Source organism: Solea solea, chromosome 7, assembly GCF_958295425.1.
Source record: "Solea solea chromosome 7, fSolSol10.1, whole genome shotgun sequence".
NCBI lineage: Eukaryota > Metazoa > Chordata > Actinopteri > Pleuronectiformes > Soleidae > Solea > Solea solea.
In genome coordinates this window covers 18,701,802-18,721,403 of record NC_081140.1, presented here as the reverse complement: position 1 = coordinate 18,721,403, position 19,602 = coordinate 18,701,802, and the positions used below count along the sequence as shown (strand labels likewise).

Sequence of the window (19,602 nt, the reverse complement as noted above, 5' to 3'; positions counted from 1 at the left end):
AGGGTGGGAGAGTTAGCCGTTAGCACGGAACGCTAACAGCCGGAGAGTGTAATGGCGGCCTCGGTGTTGTTGGGGTCTGCGGACAACACCGGAATTACCTTTACGGTGGGAGGCGGCAGCAGCGGGAATGTTTTGAATAATCATGGACTAGGGCCAGCGGGGCCGGCACCCTGGAACCGCTCCTTGGACCGGGCACTGGACGAAGCCTCGGCTACAGGGTTTCTGAACCTCAGCGGCAGGAAGCTGAAGGAGTTCCCCCGGAGCGCCGCCAACCACGACCTGACGGACACCACCAGGGCCGGTGAGTGAGTTGCAGAGCGCGGTGACTGTTCACCGGGAGTGCGTGGTTCCTGTCGGGACGACTTAAGTAACTTGGGAACAGTTGTTCAGAAGTTTAGAGCGGAGAAAGTAATATACAAACTTTAGGCTCCGCAGAGGATGGACGATTAAACCGTCAGGGCCGGTGTTATGACAGAATCTGAGCTCCTAAAAGTGTCTCTCTTGTAATGGTGCGGGTTTCCTTGGTGGGGTTAGCAACGAAACATATTATATATAATGTGTAGTGTTTTTTCTTCATTTGTACCAACCATATAAACGTTAAATATCTATTGCTGCTAGTTAACACGGCCAACTCATATTTGTCACTGTATCAAAGTTAGTACACAGCTAGCTCCTCGAGTGAGGCGGGTTCGGTTTACCCAGTTCCTCCCGGTCCGGTCCGGGCCGGCCTCGCTATGACGTCACTGTGACGTCTGGTGAAGTTAGAAAAGGTGAACACACCTGGCTTTGTTTTGTTTAATGTCTATGATCAGATAATGAGGCTGCTCCGCCCACCCATGTCTGACGGGCTGCGAGGAGACGAAACAAACGAACCCGAGGTGGTTCCTGTCTGTCTGTCTGTCTGTATGTATGTATCTATCCCTCTGTTTGTAACAGTTGATCCGTTTAAACATGTCTTTCTGTCTGTCTGTAACTGTCAGAATAGACAGACACAGTCATTCTGTTTTGTTCTGCTGCTCCGGCCTGTCAGTCAGACAGTTCTTACAGAAAACAGATTTACCATGAAAATATTTCAGATTTAAGTCAGACTGAAGACAAATAAAAACAGACAGAGAGAGAACATGTTGTTCTTTTGTTAGTTGATGGACAAGCTGAGTGGAGTATTACTGCCCACATGTGGACTGGAGCCTCTGCACACTCATGCATGGCATGACTCAAAAAGAATATTGCTGCACAACAGGAAGTAAATGTTGCCATGGTGATGTGTGCTTCCTGCTGACCAGGTGTTGATTCCCCAATGGAGTCAGCGGGATGTTAAAGTAACACAGGTGGTACTCCTGTTTTGTCGCCTTAAGATTTGTGATTTAGCTGGCACCATGTTGACATTTCTACAGACATCAGAATCAGAATACTTTTATTATCCCAAAAGAAATTGTTTACATGAACAAAAAGTGTTTGTTTGCATCACCTGCAACCAGGCACCCATGTGAGGATATAACTGTCAAGCACACCGTGTTCACTCAAAAGTGCTGTGCTTTACATAACACACAGTGGTGGCATTTCAGTACATTGTTACTTCCAGGTTGGCTTCATGGTCTGTATTTGTACAGCCTGTGGGTGTATGAGGTACTAAAGAGAGGAGAGGAGAGGAGAGGTTAAGTTGGAGCAAGACTGAATGTATGCATGTGATTCACAGTGAGACAGGTGGTAAGGTGAAGATGCAAGGAGTAGAGATAGAGAAAGTGGGTGAGTTTAAATACCTGGGGTCTCTTAGAGAAGAGAGAAAAGACACAAGGAGAAAAAGACTCAAGGAGGGAAAGGACAAGACCTGTATTCATCTGTTAGTAGCTGTTAGTACCAGGTCTGAATGGGGTGTGTGTGAATTGTGTGATAGTGGTTTCAATGTAGCAGACAATTGTCTATATTTCAAAGTTACTACAGCTCTAATAATAGACTGAAACTCAAAAATATATGAGAATGACAAGATGATGTGCTGTCAGCGCCTACCTTCTCCCTGGGAAAAAATGCAATTAAACACATTTGTCACAGCAAAATGCGATTTAAATTGTGAAGGATTTTTAATCTTTTAATGTACTGTGTATACAGTGGTGTGATTTGATAATGACTCAAGCAACTGGAAGGTCACATACAGATGGTCTTGTTAAAGGGTTTGTTTCTATTTTTAGACTTAGTCACAAGTTTGTATAGTCTCTCTCTCTCTCTCTCTCTCTCTCTCTCTCTCTCTCTCTCTCTCTCTCTCACACACACACACACCAACCATCTTCTGTTCTTACACAGTGCTAGAGATAATGGTTTTCCTCCATCTTTTGTCTCATTACCGTGTTTAACATAATTTTGTTATAATATGTTTTAACTAGAGCTGAAATTACTCGATTAATCGATTACTAAATTAATAGTCAACTATTTTGATAATGATTCGTTGGTTTGAAGCTTTTTTCATTATTAAAACAAGATTTCTGATTGTTTCAGCTTCTTGAATGTGAATATTTTCTTAATTTCTTTGCCCCATGAAGTTGAATTTACATACATTTAAATACATTTTATGGACCATAGATCACTAAATTAATCGAGAAAACAATCGACAGATTAACCGATTATGAAAATAATCGAAAGGTCAATCGATTATGAAAATAATCAACAGATTAATCAATTATGACAATAATCGTTAGTTGCAGCTCTAGTTTTAACTACATCAAATAAGTGTTTTCTTGATATTACAACTGTTGGTGTGGTCATTCAGCTTCATCTGTAATCGTCTCCTTCAGCAGAGTCAAGTGATGTTTGTCTCATGAATATGTGAAATTGTCAGGGTTTTGGTACTAGTTGCATTGGAGTCAATAAGATAACATAAAATAGTCCTTTATTAGTCCCACAGTGGGGAAATACCGCTCCTGGTACCTTGGAAATTGTTTGGTAAATCCACCTGTGACACATTCTGATCACAGTATCAGGACAAACAGCCTATTTTGAATGTGATTAGGTCAGTACCATTAAAAGTTTTGATTTCTGTACCTAACATGTGTCTCAGTTGACACAGACAGCTGATGAATGTGTCTCTACCTGTCCTCAGATCTCTCCCGTAACCGTCTGCCTGAGCTTCCTGCGGACGTTTGTCTCTTTGTGTCTCTGGAGAGTCTGAACCTGTATCAGAACTGTCTGAGGTCACTGCCAGAGAGTCTGCTGAACCTGCAGAGTCTGACCTACCTGAACCTCAGGTAGCACACACATCCACACATGCACATTCTTGTCACTTTGTAGTTGTGAAGACACTCATTGACATGTATCCTCTTTCTTTCTTTTTTTCTTTCTTTCTTTCTTTCTTCCTTTCTTCCTTTCTTTCTTTCTACCTGTTGTTCAGTCGGAACCAGCTTTCTGTCCTGCCTGTTGTCCTCTGCAGTCTTCCTCTGAAGGTTTTGATCGCCTGCAACAACAAACTGGTTTCTCTCCCAGAAGAAGTGGGACAGCTGAGAAACCTTACTGAGCTGGTGGGTCCAATCCCAACTTGAACTGAACTAGTCATGAACTGGTCTGAATTGGTCGGTACATTAGATTCTAGGACTGATTTGGTTTAAAGTCAGTACAGGGAACACAGAGTTTTAAGTACAAATCTCCCCAGAACAACCAGGTCCAGTATCTGTATAAAACATGTATGAATGTAAAATAACCTGATCAGCTATTAATGCTTCTGTGTGTGCTGCCTCTATAGGACGTGAGCTGTAATGAGCTCCAGACGTTACCATCTCAGGTGGGTCAGCTGGAGGCTCTGAGGGACCTGAACATTAGAAGAAACCACCTGGTCACACTGCCACCAGGTACACACCAAACACTTGAGGAACATTTTCACTGATATTCTTCTCTATGATCTCAAAGATGCACAAAATAATTTCTTATTTATAAGAAAAGGTGCACCAGTTCTTCTCTTATCATACGGCGATGACGGAAACAGGAAAAATACACTGGAGGATGACAAGTCATTCTGTCAGTAAAATGAAAGCAGCAGAAACCAGTCTGGCTGAGAAATTGTTTGGGGAGTCCCGGTCAACAAGTTTTTCTTTCGTGTTCGACTGCACTCTTAACAGGAGGAGCTTGTTTCACAGTGGCTCCTTCAAAAGCTCACCTCACCAAGCTCACCTCATTGTTTCCACTCAGTAATTTCTGACATAATCCTAACTTTAAATCACAAATGTCAAACATGTTTGATCTGCAGACAGTTCAGGAAGTTCAAAAGTCTGTTCCAGTGTTACTCCAAGGTCTTTTTACAGCTAAGAGTATTCAGTTACAGTTGAAATGCCCCCTGAAGTTGCAATATCAAGTTGGCTTATTCACACACTGTTCACAATTGAAGATGGCTCCTCCAAGCATCAACAGTGTAACAGCTGTAACTTTTTACTATTTTTATTAGCTCTTTTGTCTTTTCCTATTGGTGTTAGTGGACATGTTGCCACAGTGTTTTTACGTATGAAATACCATTTCATGTGTTTATCAAATAGACTATATTAGTTTTCTGGTTTGATAACCCAACTAAAGCTAACCATGGGAAAAGATTACTTTCCATATGTCCACCGATGTCCACAATTCTTCCACGGCAGTGTGCACCTCTACAGAGTATGCACAAACTGTATGCTTTGTAGTCCAGTTGTTGGCATGCTCTTACTTTGGTCCAAAGAGACAACAAGGAGCAAAGTATAAGTCACCTGGTAGAGCAGGTTTGAGTTGGGTCTGGGTACTTTGCTTCATGTCTACCTCCGTCTTTCTTCCCTTTTCATGTTTTTTTGTCCCGTCAGATGATAAAGTTAAAAAGGCCCTAAAATAGTTTAAAAAGAAGAAGGTAACCCCTGAACACTTGCTTGAGGTTGGGTGAGGACGTCCTCCAATGCAGATGTGCAACTCTGCACTCTACTCAAAGACTTACAATAGAAGGACATACAATAGGCAAACTCGCTGTTAGAACTCTGTGCTTGTGGAGTGGAATGTGAGATTTAGTATGCAGGGGCTAGACTTAAATGGACGCACATTTTATTGTGAATGAAAGCTCTAACATGATTGGAAGGCACGGTGGAACGTCATTCACATTTTCTACTTCCAAGGAAACTGGAACATTCTAAAAGATGATTTGTTCTCAATCACACAAGGTGGTCTGGTAACATTGGTACCAATCAAGGTTTCGGAGCAGATTTACAGTAGTCTGAGCCTAATGTAACCTTCCTGTATGTCCTCAGAGCTTGCTGACCTCCCTCTGGTGCGTCTTGACTTCTCCTGTAATAAAGTGACCTCCATTCCCGTCTGTTACCGAAGACTCACACAGCTCCACACGATCGTTCTCGACAACAACCCTCTGCAGACACCACCTGCACAGGTATGCTAACAGGCACTGACATTACAACCCAGCTGTGTTTTTGTTTCTGTTTGTTGCAGGGCAATGATTTCTCTGTTTGTGCAGATCTGTATTAAAGGAAAAGTCCACATATTTAAGTATCTGAACCTGGAGGCCAGTAAAACGACCCCTGACCTCCCAGACTACGACAGACGACCTCTGCCCTTCAGCTCCTGGTGTGACGTTACTCGGACACAAACATGCTACTGCTCCATGAGTATCTTCAGATACTGACACTTTCTCTCTCTTTGTGTCAGTGTTGACGAACTGTATCCTGGACGTCCATACGGGGCACTGGATTCAGGCTTCAACAGTGTCGACAGTGGAGACAAGAGGTGGTCGGGGAATGAGGTCAGACATGCTTGTTTATTGTGTACTTCCTGTGTGTGTTGAAGCTAGTAATAGTAATAATAATTATTATTGTTACTTTGAGTATTTAATGCTATCCACATGCAGTCGAATCTGAGGGTGGATCTAAATACCAAGTCTAAAATGGGCCCTGTAGTAGTAATGGCCTTTGAGACCTGCTCAACATTTTTTAGAAATAAGGTTGTGTCTTCTGCCAGCTGGCATACAAATAAATGACTCTCAGAGATGCTAATTTTCTCAATGTGTGGTTTGTTTCCTGAATGTGTTGAGCTCACTCCTGTTTGTTTCCCTAGCCCACAGAGGAGCTGTTGGAGCTGCCACAGAGAGTAGCGGAAATCAGCAGAGAGCAGAGACAGAGAGCAACAGGAGGCGGTGCTTCGCTGCTGTCCAATGGAACATGTGAGACTTTTACTGTTCTCATATCAAGTCACCGTACACTCTAATTCATTTGTGGCTGATGATCAGACAGCAGAGTCTACAGAGCATCATTCAGAACCTCATAGAGAATGATTGCAGCTAGACACTGTGACACTGTGCTGGACATAGTCCATTAAAAGGATAACTCCGGTTTTGTAAGTGTTTTTTTACGAGGTACTGACACACACAGTCTGAGCTGCCCAAGCTGTGGTTGTATATTCTGTGTTGCCTTCAGTGTTTGAAATCCTTCACTCAGTTACCTCAGTGACACAACTTTACCAAAAGAGGCAGCAGTAGACCGGCAGCTCTTTTGTCCTTACAAAGCTAAAAACCCATTTTTGCGATGGATTTAAATGTGGGGAGAGTAAGTGGTTTTCAAAGTGACACAAACTGCAGTTTCCTGTTGGATAAAAATGTGTTTAACAGTGAAATAAAGCAGTGAACACATTCTTAAGAAATTGTGGTATTGCACATCATAATAGTGTCTTGGAACGTTTAAAATCCTTATCACAAAAAAATGTACTTCCAAGAAAATTTTAATGACCCGTAACGTAACGTAATAAATTCGAGGAAGCATACAGAGAGTTGTGGTTACTTGGAGCACCCCATGTCTCTCCACAGCAGCAGCTTGTATTCTGTAGAGAGAGGAGTCTCCTTTCATCTCCACTGCTGTGGCTGCCTTTGCAGAGTCACTGGGTTTGTACAGATGGCTCTTGTGCACACTCACTATCAAATAGGAAACCTTACTGGTGCCCTCTGCTAGATCCTCAGGGGTACTTAAAATGGTTATGAGATCGCAGGATCATTACAGCTCAAATGTGAACTTTACACCTGACATTTGAAATAATATCACATTTAGAATAAAAAATAAAGAGACATAAACTAATGTTTGTCTCTGAAATCTGAACAGATGTGGAGCTGGAGCAGATCGACTTCATCGACAGCTGTGTAGAGGAGGAGGAGGAGGGGGGGAGGAGTCAGCGAGGAGGAGGAGGCGGCGGTGGTGGCGGCGGCGGCAGTGACAGTACCAGCCTAAGTTCTCAGTTCATGGCTTACATCGAGAGACGAATCACCAGAGAGGTATGAGCTCCACCTACATGCCACCTCAAATCACAGCTGCTCTCTGATTAGCTCTGATAGACATCTCTTACACTTTGATTGATGAATGTGACTGTGAATCAAAACAGGAGCTGGCTCTGAAACATGTTCAGGCACCTGAGAGCAGGTGGTGTCATCAGGAACCACCTGACCTCTGAATTCAATATCAGCCGACACAATGACTCACTTCCTGTCTGTTGTCCAGGGTTCACCAGTCAAAACCAATGCGTCCAGGACGGAGGACACAAGAAGGCAAAACAGGTTCATACTGAGAGACACACACACACACAGATGTATTTACATGTGAAACAAAATTGAGACATCAGAAAATAAACAGATAATACAAAACACATTTGTGTCCTCTAACAACCTGTCTGTCCGCCCATCTATTTGTCTCTCAGAAGTCTGGTCGATGGCGTCACTGTGCCCTCCACCTCTCAAAACCAGGTAATGCTTCCTTCTACTTTTTGATCCTGAGACTTCATTCGTACTAATATAGTTTTATCTGAAGTAGATGTTTTTCTGATAAAATTCTACATCTAGACAAGTGTTTTTCAACTCTTTATCAGAAGTAATCTGCATCCATAGGACAATACCTGACAACTTACATCACATAACCATTGGGGTATACTAGGCATGTCCATGCCAGTTTAAAAATGAAGCAGATTTTCTCCTCTGCATTTGTTTTCTTAGTTTCAGAAAACAATGGTAAAAAGTCAAAGCAGGGATATCTGTTATAAGACTGAATATGAGATGAGAACCATTGGGAAAGTGAATGTGGGTAACTGTCATCTTTTCCAAATGTCTCCATTTGTGCCGCTTGATTTTCCACCCATTTTCAATAGCTCATCATAATGTTTTGTTGTTCTGGAAATTTCTGCTTAAATTTGACATTTTATCTTATTTAAATTTGTAATATTAATTAACAAAAAATTTAACTTTGAGTTAAATAAATGCCTGACATTTCGTTATTATTATTATTATTACAACATTATTATTTCCTATATTCACTTGTTTGCATACATAGTTAATAGTAATGGAAATATAGTTGACTTAAACCAGACCTTTTAACCACTATTCTTACAATAATATCAGGTGCTTTTGATTTTGTGAAATGTCAAGCAGCGAAGAATGAGAGGTCAAAAGATATGGGTTGTTCTCAGGTTGATGGCAATACTGAGATTCAGAAATGAGTGCAGGTGATGGCCAATATATGATGATGATTTGTTTGGCAAAAATCTTTGGCCTTTTCTCCAGTTGGTCAATATAACACTTTAATAATATCAAATGAAAAGCAAAATTGCTTATCTTAAATAAATATTCATCAAACTTTATGTCGTGTCTCTTCAGTCTGCAGGTTGTGTCTGCACTGCATTGCACTTATATATTGTTTATTAATTAAAAAAAAGAATGCATAAAATAAATATTAAATATATGAAACACAATCAGAAAATTAAACTTTGTTAAATTAACTTTTGGATGTTAAAAATAAGTTTCAGTGTTTCTGACAACAAAAATATCTAATGTTTAATAATTGATATAAAAATCTGCTGCAGTGCCATCTCTATCCATCAACATAGAAATGCTTTGCCAATGCATTAACCACTGTAAGTACAGACGTGAAACAAAACACTTTGGAACTCTCTGTCTCTGTTAGAGAGGACTAGGACCAGGGGGTGTGGAGAGGATGAGGAGGGAGGCTCAGCTTGCCGCTATCAGGTACGACGAGGAGAGACAGAAGACCCGATCTGTTCCCAGTAACACCAAGGTGAGAGCACATCAGCCGGCCACACAACACTGTACTGTCAAAATAAATGTCCCCTTTCATAGTAAAAGGTTGTTTTCTTGCATCAAGTTATATTCATTTTGTTTTTTCAAAACTCGTTTTGTACTTCATCAGGGTTCTCACAGGTCCTTGAAATCCTTGAGAGTTTGTGTATTAAAAATAAATGAATAGATAAAGCCCCTTAAAAGTTTTTGAAAACGGCCCTAAATAGACATGGGTCATTGAAAGTGCTTGAGTTTTGTGCAAGAACGAAGTTGACATCTCCCTCAGCCGATGTTCCCTTGTTTGTTACAACACCACCTACTGTTTCATGCCCTGCATTGCTAGTTGTACGCGGACAAGACCTACACACAACAACTCAATAACATGAGATTCCATGCAGAACAATGAGCAAGAGAGAGCAACTGATGGGATGTCTGGGAAATGCAAATTCCAAGATCTCTGGCTCACCAAAGAAAATTACAAAGACTGGCTTGCCCAAGATCCGTGGGGACAATAACTTGGCCAGATGCAGAGCGTGTTGCAAATCAATATAAGTGCACACTATGGGCAAAGCCCTCCCATCTTAAGCTGTGCCAGCATATTTTGTCCTGGAATTTGAGGGAATTGGTCCTAGGAAGTCCTTCTGACATTAACTTGTTGCTGTTTCCAAAAAAACCTTCAAGGAATCAATGTGGAAAACAATTTACTGTTGGTGTCACTCATCATTTGTTTGTGTGATGTTGTCATGATGATACGTAAATGTTCTGAGCCATGAAATATGAAGAGGATGACTAACTTTTTTTTTTCTTTTTTTTTCCTTTTAGCATAAAGCAGCTCAGAGTCCAACAAAGTCCATTCCAGACAGTGAGGTGAGGCTCTGCCTTAATGTGTTTGTTACACTCCGTTTGTGTGTGTTTGTTTGTTTGTCTCTTCCTACAGTTCCACACATCTCACCCCCCCAAAAAAACCTCTGTGTAGTTTAAAACAATTACTATGAATGGGAGTAAACAACATACAGTATGTTGGAGCTGTGGCACCAGGAGGTGCAGTTACACTACTAAAGGTCGAGACACAGACCAATGAGCTCTGCCCCAACATAGATCTAAGAGCAGGAATGCTTCACCTGACTTCCTCTGCCGCATGATTGTTTGCATGTCATAAATGCTTAGTTCAAGTCATGTGGTTAAATTAAGGAATTGGTTCAACATTATCATCAGTGGAGAACCAGTGTTTCCTTTTACTTTACATTAGCCGCTCCCTGTCAGTTTCGAGCACAACCCTACATCTGTGTCTGTTTGTTAATATGTGTTCGTGTGTGTGCTCAGACCCTCTACCCCTCCAGACGCTCCACCCACACAGATGACTCCGCCCTCTTCATGGTAAGAGTTTGGCCCCCATCCACAAAGCACTAACTGACGGACAAAGTAAAACCCCCCCTCAATGGTCCAAAACAGCTACATCCTTCTGCATGGATTTCCTGTGGCTGTTTCACAATAAAAGCCCCCTCATACCAGCTGAGTGATCAATGAATTACCTGGTGATTCTTGATCAGTCCAGCACATGTGTGTCATGTGGAAAGCCTTGTTCACACTCTAGCACTTTCAGAGTTGTAAGATCTCTGTCATTAAAAAGATTTACATCTGTTTTGAGTGATGCAATGGGAGTATGTCCTGAATGTGTCCCTCCCCCTGGAGGAGTCCTGACCACTATTTCTTGTTATGAAAACACACAACGTTGTGGGAACGATGATGAAACTGGGATTAGTTTAGCTTGATGTTCATGTTGACCTCTGACCTTCTATAGTTGCAGGCCTGTGACCTCGGTCATGGTTTTAATCTTTCTCTTCTCTCTGATGAGCCTCGTTTGTATTCCTGTTTAGCGGCTGTAGATCACTTGCTAATTAGGGGTAACTGACCGCGAGTTGCAAAACTCATCTGCAGTCATATTATACAGCTGAAGAATGTGATTGAGGCTTTACACATTGACACACACCAGACTACAGCTTATCAGTCATGGTACCTGAAACTTGGAGTGAAGCGTCTCGTCTCTGTGTTTTCTAATCTCACCTGGTTCTCTGAAGACTCATCACATATCAACACCCACCTCCCTTCTGACACAATACTATCTGTCTTGTGTCCTCCTCTGTCTGTCTTCCTGATGAACTGTAGCTGACATCTCCAGAGTCTCTTTGAGACAGTTATGTGTTTTATTGTCATGTGACCTAACCTTGTCTACTAAGGTCACACTCAGACTTTGTCTCATTTCCTTGTTTATCTGTGACTTTGATAATACACATTATATCTTCATGACAAATCGATAGTCAGACCAGTTTCCTGTATTAACTCTGTTCTTTTTCCTCCTTCATCTTCACCTTAATTTCTGTTTTGGTCATCAAGCATTTTTCTTCCCTCACCTTCTCTTTAGTTTGTTCTTCATTTTCTCACAAACATCTTTAACTGCCTCTTTACCTGTCCAACTGTCTCTGTTTCTCTGTCTGTCTTCCTGCCCACCTGACTGTCTCTGTGTCAGCGTTCTCTGGTGTTTGATACAGACTTTAAGACAAACACTATAAAGAGGCATCCTGGTTCACACAGACAGGTGACTCAAGGTTTTTCTGTGTCTCAGGCCCCACCCACACCTGGCGGGTGTTAATATCAGATGGGGGCAGGATCTATAGGGGTGTTAACAGCAATTGTGGGCAGGGTCAGAGACAGATGGTGACAGTAGGTGTGACGAGTCCCTGATACTTTCTTCTTAAATTTTTATTTATAATTTTTTTTATTTTGTTTCATTTGTTTCTGCCACTTTCTTGGTATGTCTTTTTCCTTCTCCCCCCTGTTGTCTCTTTGTTGCCCCCTGTCTGTGTCCCTCCGTCAGTGTGTGACTGCAGCGTCTGTGGACTCTTGCTCCTATGATGCTGATAGCTCCTCCACCTCACTGCTGCAGGTATTGCAACTGCTGCTGTTTTTCTCTTTACTTCAAAACGGTGGTTGTATGAGGTACTGGCAGAAACTGACTTAGTGGTGAGCCTTTTGTTTAGTGTTTAAAATAGGTTTTTTTTTCTTTCTCACGTTGCCTCTGGCAACTGTCCTTTACTTTGCAGTCAGTACCTCGTACAGCCACATTTAAAAAACAGACAAAAAAAACCTGAATTTTCCCTTTCTGTATTCACTTCGTTAGGGGTACGTGATGGTCAAACACTGTTGAGGTGTTTGAGGTGTGCGTGGTTGTGTGTATGTGTGTCTCAGGTTTGTAACTGTGTTGTGTCTCTACAGGGTGAGGACAGAGCAACCCTGTCTTCTACAGGTAAGAAAAACTAACTAATTCACTAACAAGTCTTTGATCATCAGACTGACCACTTCTACTGACTGATTCTGGTTTCTGTTCCAGCCAATCAGTCGCCTTCTTACCCCAGCTCAGTGGGCGGGTCCTCCTGCCGGACAGCCAATCTAAGACCAGAGAGCTTCCTGTTTCGTCTCGGCCAGAAAGAAGAGAAGAGAAAAGGTGAGCACTTTGTTCCTGGGTGTCCTCACCTGTCGTTGTCTCAGTACGTTCACTCCTGCCACTTTTCCTATCTGTCCGCCAGGAGATGCTGGTGCCGCTTCACCAGCCAACCCTCAGAACCAGGAGGAGCCGCCTGCCGCACCTGTTTTGGTTGGTGAAGATGCTGAGCTGGTGGAGCAGCTCAGGAAGGTTTGTATTCACCTGTACTATAACTGTCCACCTGTCTTCCACATGCCCCATTCCCAGCGACTGGGTCAGGACCCACAGATGTTTTGTGGAGGATTTTAATGGCGGGTGTTACCATTTTACAGAAAGAGATTTATACCAGCAGTAAACGTTTGAGCAACATGATGGAGTTTGTGTATTTTCCTCAATAGTCACAGATTCTGCTGTAATAATCCATGATTCAGCAGCTAGATGGATTCTAATTGCAAAGCCCAGCTCAAGAATGGTTTGCTCAAACTGTCTTGTCATACATCATATCTCTTTGAAATGACAGGTTTATCTTTTCAAAACAATATTGGGTGATTCAGAAATGGCAGTGAAAATAGTCAGAGATGTAATATTCGGGCACTCTTCCATATTATGTGCAACTGTCATGTGACACTTGTTACCTTTACAGAACATCGAGGCTCGTCTCAAAGTGTCGTTGCCAAGTGACCTGGGTGCTGCTCTGACAGACGGGGTGGTGCTGTGTCACCTGGCCAATCATGTGAGACCACGGTCTGTCCCCAGCATCCATGTCCCCTCCCCTGCTGTGGTGAGGATCCGTCTGATTTCACTGCTCTGATGTCACAGATTATCGTCAATAACAGTTTCACTCATGTTGACTCCTCCCCTTGTCACCTACAGCCTAAACTCACCATGGCCAAATGTCGGCGGAATGTAGAGAACTTCCTGGAGGCATGTCGCAGGATCGGAGTCCCACAGGTAACACACTTTAGGTCACCTGAGATGAATCAATACGTCCATCCTCTTAACTTTAGTGGACACACGGAGGTGTGGATATTTCCTCCACCAGGAGGTAGGGTACTGAGTAAAGAAATTAATTTCTTAAGTTGTTTAAAATGCCCAAATAATTCAAATACAAGATGGTAACTTCCTACCAACTTATCAGCAGCGTTATCTTGTCAACAAATGTTTTGATTCAGATCATTTTGCAGTTATTAGATAAGAAAAAGAACAGAAAGACGAGGGAGTCTTTTCGATGGATGACATCAATTTCCACTCCTTGTCTGTTGTTTCTCTACTGCTCTTCTAAAAACTAACACTTTTTCTTTCTTCTCTTTCATCTTCCCGTCTTTCATTAACCGTCTCGCCCCTCTGTTGTGTCTTATTTGTTGCTCGTTTTCACCTGATGCTCTCAGGACAGTCTGTGTTCGTTGGGGGACGTCGTTGAGGGTAAACAAGGTGGGGTTTATAGAGTAGTGAGCATTTTACTCTCCATGGCTCCACCTGTGACAAGCCCCTACCCCCGGGCCCAATTGGCTGGCTTTGCCCTCTTCTACCTGTCCATCATGTTGGTGCTGCGTGCCATCTACATCCACCTGGTGCCACATGACTGAACCTGACCTGAAAACAAAACATTTTCCAGAGAATTGTTTGTCGTGGTTGACTTTGAAGAAAGAGTTGTGAATGTTCCCAAAGTGATGGTGACGTGGTCTCCACTGTCTTATTGTGCACGCTGTCCAACAAAACTTGCAACAGGTAGAACAGTCTTGTTGGCTTGTTCAGCTTAAACACATACATGTGATTTGGTGGGCTAGTGCATGTGCTGGGATATTTGCATAAACATGGTTTGATTGGCTGTTACTTTAAGAGTCGAGCATTTCTCAACCTGTGACACGTTGGTCTTGCCTTGGATTTCATAGGGACATACTTGGTCTTGATTTAAAGCGGACATAGACCGGAAGCTCCAATTAACGCTGCGTATGTGTGTGTATCTGTGTCATTACCTTGTTTATGAAAGCCTAAAGTTTCAGAACAAACAGTTCAGCCATGCTGAGAAAATAGGGTTTTATTGTTTTCCTGGGCTCTGCAAAGCGGAATGGATACAAGCATTTGATGTCACCTTTAAGACTTAATGTTGCAGAACAGGCTCCGCCTTTGCTAAACCACTGGTCAGTTATCATGTGTATTTCACTGAAGCCATTGAGGATCACCTGATCACCTGAAGTGAAGTTCAAACTGTGACAATCCTTCAAATTGAAGCTTGTTACCTGTTTATTGTAGCCCCACCCTCTTGTGCCTTACGTTCGCCTGCCTGAGTGTGTTTTCATATACCTCGGCATCAGAAACAGGTTTTTTCTGTGTTTGCGAGCTTTATTCTCTATCAAAAATCAGTGGGTTTTTTTCACTGAGCATCTTCCTCCACCGCTGATGCGACATGAATATATGTTTTCCTTTCCCGAGGAAAGATGTGCAGGAAACCTCAGGGTTGCAGGTTCCCTTTATTCCACTGCATGAGCCAATTACAGCCTAGCATGTGTTTGCTGCTCTCTGTGCACTTATGTATGAAGTGATCATGGGACAACATTTAATATTATCATCAATCACAATAAAAAAAAACTGTCTGGCTTGCCAACAGATTATCCCAGTGAATTCCCAGTCATTCCAAGGCCAAAAATCTTGTTTTTCACTTCAAGATATATATATCTGTAACTTTTTGTAACAGTTTTGACAAGAAGTCTTTTTTTTATTGCAGTGTGTGATAATATCGCATATTGTCCAATTCCTATTCTGGAGAGGCCTTTAAGGCCCGTTAAGAAATGTGAACAATTCAACAGTGTGAAATTTTAAATGAAATAATCTACAGAGATTGTGATGGGACAGTTTTGGTATCTGTCCTGAATCTTTTCTGTCTATATTGTGTTTTTAGTATGTGTCTCTTTGAGCTATGGTCAGGACTGGTTTGGTCACTGGTTGAGGTTAATGATGAACGATGTTCAGCCTTAAAGCAACAAGTCAGACCTGTGAAGCCCCTTCTCATCAGCAGATGCAGCTGTAACACCGTGTTAGACTAATACACAACAGAACCTGGAGACACTTCCTCTGCTGTGCATTCATTTGTCCAGCTGCTGCTGACATTGTGTTTTCACTGCATGTTTCATGAAGCAGTGGAAACACCAAAGATTGATGGTTCAGAACAGAAATTTGATTTAACCTCTTTTAGTGGAAACAGGCTCCCCTCAGTATCACAGAAAACTGAAACTGTTTACACGATAACTTTAGTTTACATAATGCTGCTCTCCTAACAGAAGTGATTTGTCGTGATTTATCTGCTGTGTGTGTTTGGCTGTAGGATTGTTTGTTTACTCGCATGAATACAGCAAGGAAACAAAATATCTGACAATTCTCCTGGGCTTCATGCTAACTACGTTCCTAGTAAAGTGCAACAGTGACACACATAGTTTCAGAAGTTACCAGGTACCAGCTTCCAGCATCACTCTCCCTGCTTTCTCTCCTGGGATGCGCACATACAGCAACTGTCCCCCATTTTTTACGAGACATAAGTAGAATTTCAGCCCTCATTTGTTTTAGGGACATTGCATCATGCAAATTCTTACAGTGATTTAAAATATTTCAACTCAAACAATTTATGGTAAGGAGGCATAATTTGCGTTGCTAGTTCAAAGTGACGTGAAGTTTGAGTCCATTTTGCATGAAAACTTCCCCTCACATTGGTGTGAATGCACCGTAAGAGAGGAAGAAGAGGGATGATATGATGTGACTCTGTTTCCTTTGGATTCCTTAATAAAATGGAGAGCACATTAGTGACTTGTCTGTCTGTTTATCTTCCCATCCTTTACACTGTGCAGTTCCACTTGTGGTCACATGAACACAGTCCTTTGATTTCTAACGGGCTTCATCTATTTTCCATCTTTTCTTTTCTTCATCACTTCTCATTATTTTATTTTAAGTTGATGTCCTTGCTCTTTGTTTATTTTATCCTTTCTTTTGCCATGGTTACAGTTATTTTATCCATTAATTTGATTTATCATTCGTTTTCCCTTCCCCCCATGTGTTTTCTTCTGTGGTGTCTATTTCTGTAGACTCAGTTGTGTCTTCCTCTACACATTCTGGAAGAACAAGGGCTCCCCCAGGTGGCTGGGACTGTCAGGGCTCTGCTTGAACTTGCACCACCCCGACATCCTGTCACCACAACAACTACAACATCATGAATTACACCTGGAACGTCTGTCACCGTGTAGACAACGCTACATCACCATCACAATCATCACAGCCCAGGCTTAGTCAACCTCAGGAAACTATGACCGTGAGAAGCTGTGTCTGATGGAGACTTGAACAGAGCTGAACGACTGCAACAAAGGTTTTAAGAGAAAAAAAACTGAGTTTGGAATGAGTTACAGTCGAAGACTAAAATGACAACAGGAGAAACCTGGCAACATATTAATGTGTTCATAAAACCATGGCAGCTGCCATGGACCACATTTTTTTACACAATTTGTTTTAAATTGAATGTTTACACAGATGATTATTTAATGCTAACTGGGTTAAAATGAATCATTCACTTGTAATATACTATTTTCCAGTTGTACTCGTAGGTCGTTATGTCCTAAAAAGATCCCCTAGGTTCACAGTTCAAGGCTTCTTCTGGCATCAGTAGCGCAAAAGCTGAATTTTTTACAGTTTTTTTTATTATTATGGACTTGTTAATCTTGCCAGAGAGTACTGCAATACTTGCATGAACTACTAAATAAACTGACTTAAGTTCTGTGGAAACAGGAAAGCACCAAATTTAGGATTGATATTCCCAGTTCCGACTTTAAAATAATTCGTTAAGAACGCACTTTAAAACCACACTTTCTTTTTTTTTTTAATATTTGCTCTTATGTGATTAGCTGAGCTACCACCAGTATAGATCATCTCTATCAGACTTTCATGACCATGTTATTTAACATTTATATTCATGGTTCCGTAAAAAGTGTAATGGTTATAACATAAAGAAGCTAAGACGCTAAGAAGTTATTTGTTTTTAAAAAAAAATAAATAAAAACCACCAGACTCTTAAAACTAGTTTGCACATTAAGCTAATGTTTCTTATTGATAACGGTCCCCGATTTAGCTGTTTATTTAAAAATAAACACTACTATAGCTTGCTGCTAATCTTAGCCAACACTGTTGTAGTTGGTTTGAAATGGGCACTGACACTGCTAAATAATATGTATCTGCCCATATTTAGCTAACACAGCTAAGTAACATTTATTTACTGTTATTTAGCTGTGCTGCTAAGTAACGTTTCTCTACTTTTATTTGGCGAACATGGCTAAATGACTCAATAACACTAACATCTACTGTTTTAGGGCTCCGAAAGCATTAGCAAATTATCTTACAAGAATAAATGCTAAAAAATAGTTGGTATAACGCAGTAGTTATTTACAAATGCTGGTGGTTGAGAGGTTACTCTAATGTACAGGTGTGAAAATGTGTTTGTCAAATTAAAGGTGGCTGTAGCATTTGCAATTAGCCAACATTAAAGTAATTAACAGAGGTGTGAAGCAAGCCAAAGTTAGCAACCATTTGTAATCTTCAGCTCTGTTTTCGGTCTCCATCAGTAGAAGGTTGATCTGATGACGACCTCATCCTCTCCGTTTGTTGTTGTTTACCTGGTACAGCTGTGATGCAGGTAAACAGGTGTTTGCAGCTCGGTGAGTCTGTTGCCTCCTGATTGATCAGCCACAAATGATCAAAATATTTATTGAATATTGATCAGCTCCAGCTCAGGTAGTTCACAATGTGGCCAAAGTATGCGGACAGCCCAGTTTATGTATGTTATTAATAATAATAATAATAATAAAAAAAAACATTTTATTTATAAACATGAAATACAACGTTCTAGAATGAAGAGGAAAATATGCAAAAAGTAAATAACTTATTGTGTTTATTTTTAAAGTTAAAATATTTTTTTTTATTTTCCAGAAAGTTATATAAAAACTTCCTGAGCTGTGATTGGAGGAGGTCAGTCAGGTGACAACAGCTCCACATGTTTGTGTTGCATGCTGGGACGTTTTCACTATGATCATGTGACTTGACACTAACACACTGTGGACTGTGCAGTCTGCAGTCACAAATATATTCTGTAAATATACTCATACATACATTTATATATGTGTGTGTGTTGACATGACAACACACATCAAGAACATGGACACAGATGCAGTTGTTTTTTTCAAAAGACTGAGGACTTTCTCCTTTGGTTCAAACGGTCAACTGCGACCTAACCTCCAGTGATGTCATCACATACCAGGGTTCACCTGAGGTCAAGATGGAGTCATGTGACCAATGTTACCTTTTGGCGTCCATACATCCCTTGCTGCACTTGGGTGCTGAAAGTTTTCCCTCTGGAATAGAAAAACTTTGTTCTGGTTTCACCTGAATGCAGTCACACCCATCAGTCTTCAGCCTCCAACACTAAGCCATGCCAAGGACTGAACAGTGGTTGTGATTGATTGGTGTGCTGTCCAATCTGGTGTCTCTGTGTCTTGAGTGGACAGATGGCTCAGCTCAGACTTTTTGGTTCCTGTTTGTACAGTTTCATATGTTATTTCTCCCCAGTTGGCATGTATCTCCTGCAGTGGTGACAGGTTATGTGGGAGCGTGCTGTTGTGCTTTTAAAAAGGACATTCCACCGTTTTTGGAAGGAGGACACCCATTTGTATTTTTGCCTACAAACTGTATAAAGATTTGAACATTTGAACACAGTCGTATGAAGAGTTGACTTTAAGTGCTTTAAATAAATATTTTAATTTGAGTCTGTTTACTGGTGTTTGTGATGAACGAGTTTAAGTCAGGACTCTGAAAGCACCACAACTTCACATATAATCTCTATGATACAAATATTACACATCTTTACATTACTCAATTTATCAGTATACAATCAGACTGGAGTTTAATGAGGCTCAGCTAGAATCTAATAATCTTTTATCTACATTGGGAATAAAATGTTTTATTCTTTCAAGACACAATATGTCCTGATGTGAGATGATTTAAAATTCAGAACTCATTAGCAGTGTTCAGTCCTGTTTGACTT

The 19,602-nt window shown here is 41.2% G+C and overlaps 1 protein-coding gene across 4 annotated transcripts; it reads left to right on the top strand.

The window, feature by feature from the left end:
- The first annotated feature begins 5 nt into the window (after nucleotides 1-5).
- lrch3 (leucine-rich repeats and calponin homology (CH) domain containing 3) lies at nucleotides 6-19,323 on the top strand. Of its 4 annotated transcripts, none has more exons than XM_058633041.1 (21): nucleotides 6-301; nucleotides 3,092-3,236; nucleotides 3,380-3,506; nucleotides 3,728-3,833; nucleotides 5,241-5,377; nucleotides 5,462-5,571; nucleotides 5,653-5,746; nucleotides 6,058-6,163; nucleotides 7,092-7,261; nucleotides 7,485-7,540; nucleotides 7,681-7,726; nucleotides 8,937-9,047; nucleotides 9,872-9,916; nucleotides 10,373-10,426; nucleotides 11,925-11,993; nucleotides 12,323-12,353; nucleotides 12,438-12,551; nucleotides 12,634-12,740; nucleotides 13,174-13,311; nucleotides 13,404-13,481; nucleotides 13,919-16,324. In XM_058633041.1, the coding sequence occupies exons 1-21, from the start codon at nucleotides 52-54 to the stop codon at nucleotides 14,114-14,116; spliced, it is 2,292 nt and encodes a 763-aa protein (XP_058489024.1). In that variant the 5' UTR covers nucleotides 6-51; the 3' UTR covers nucleotides 14,117-16,324. The 4 variants fall into 4 exon arrangements, with proteins under 4 accessions (XP_058489024.1, XP_058489025.1, XP_058489028.1 ...); XM_058633044.1 differs by lacking the exon at nucleotides 13,919-16,324 and adding an exon at nucleotides 16,604-19,323 and having other exon boundaries at nucleotides 7-301; XM_058633042.1 differs by lacking the exon at nucleotides 11,925-11,993.
- The last annotated feature ends 279 nt before the right edge of the window (nucleotides 19,324-19,602 follow it).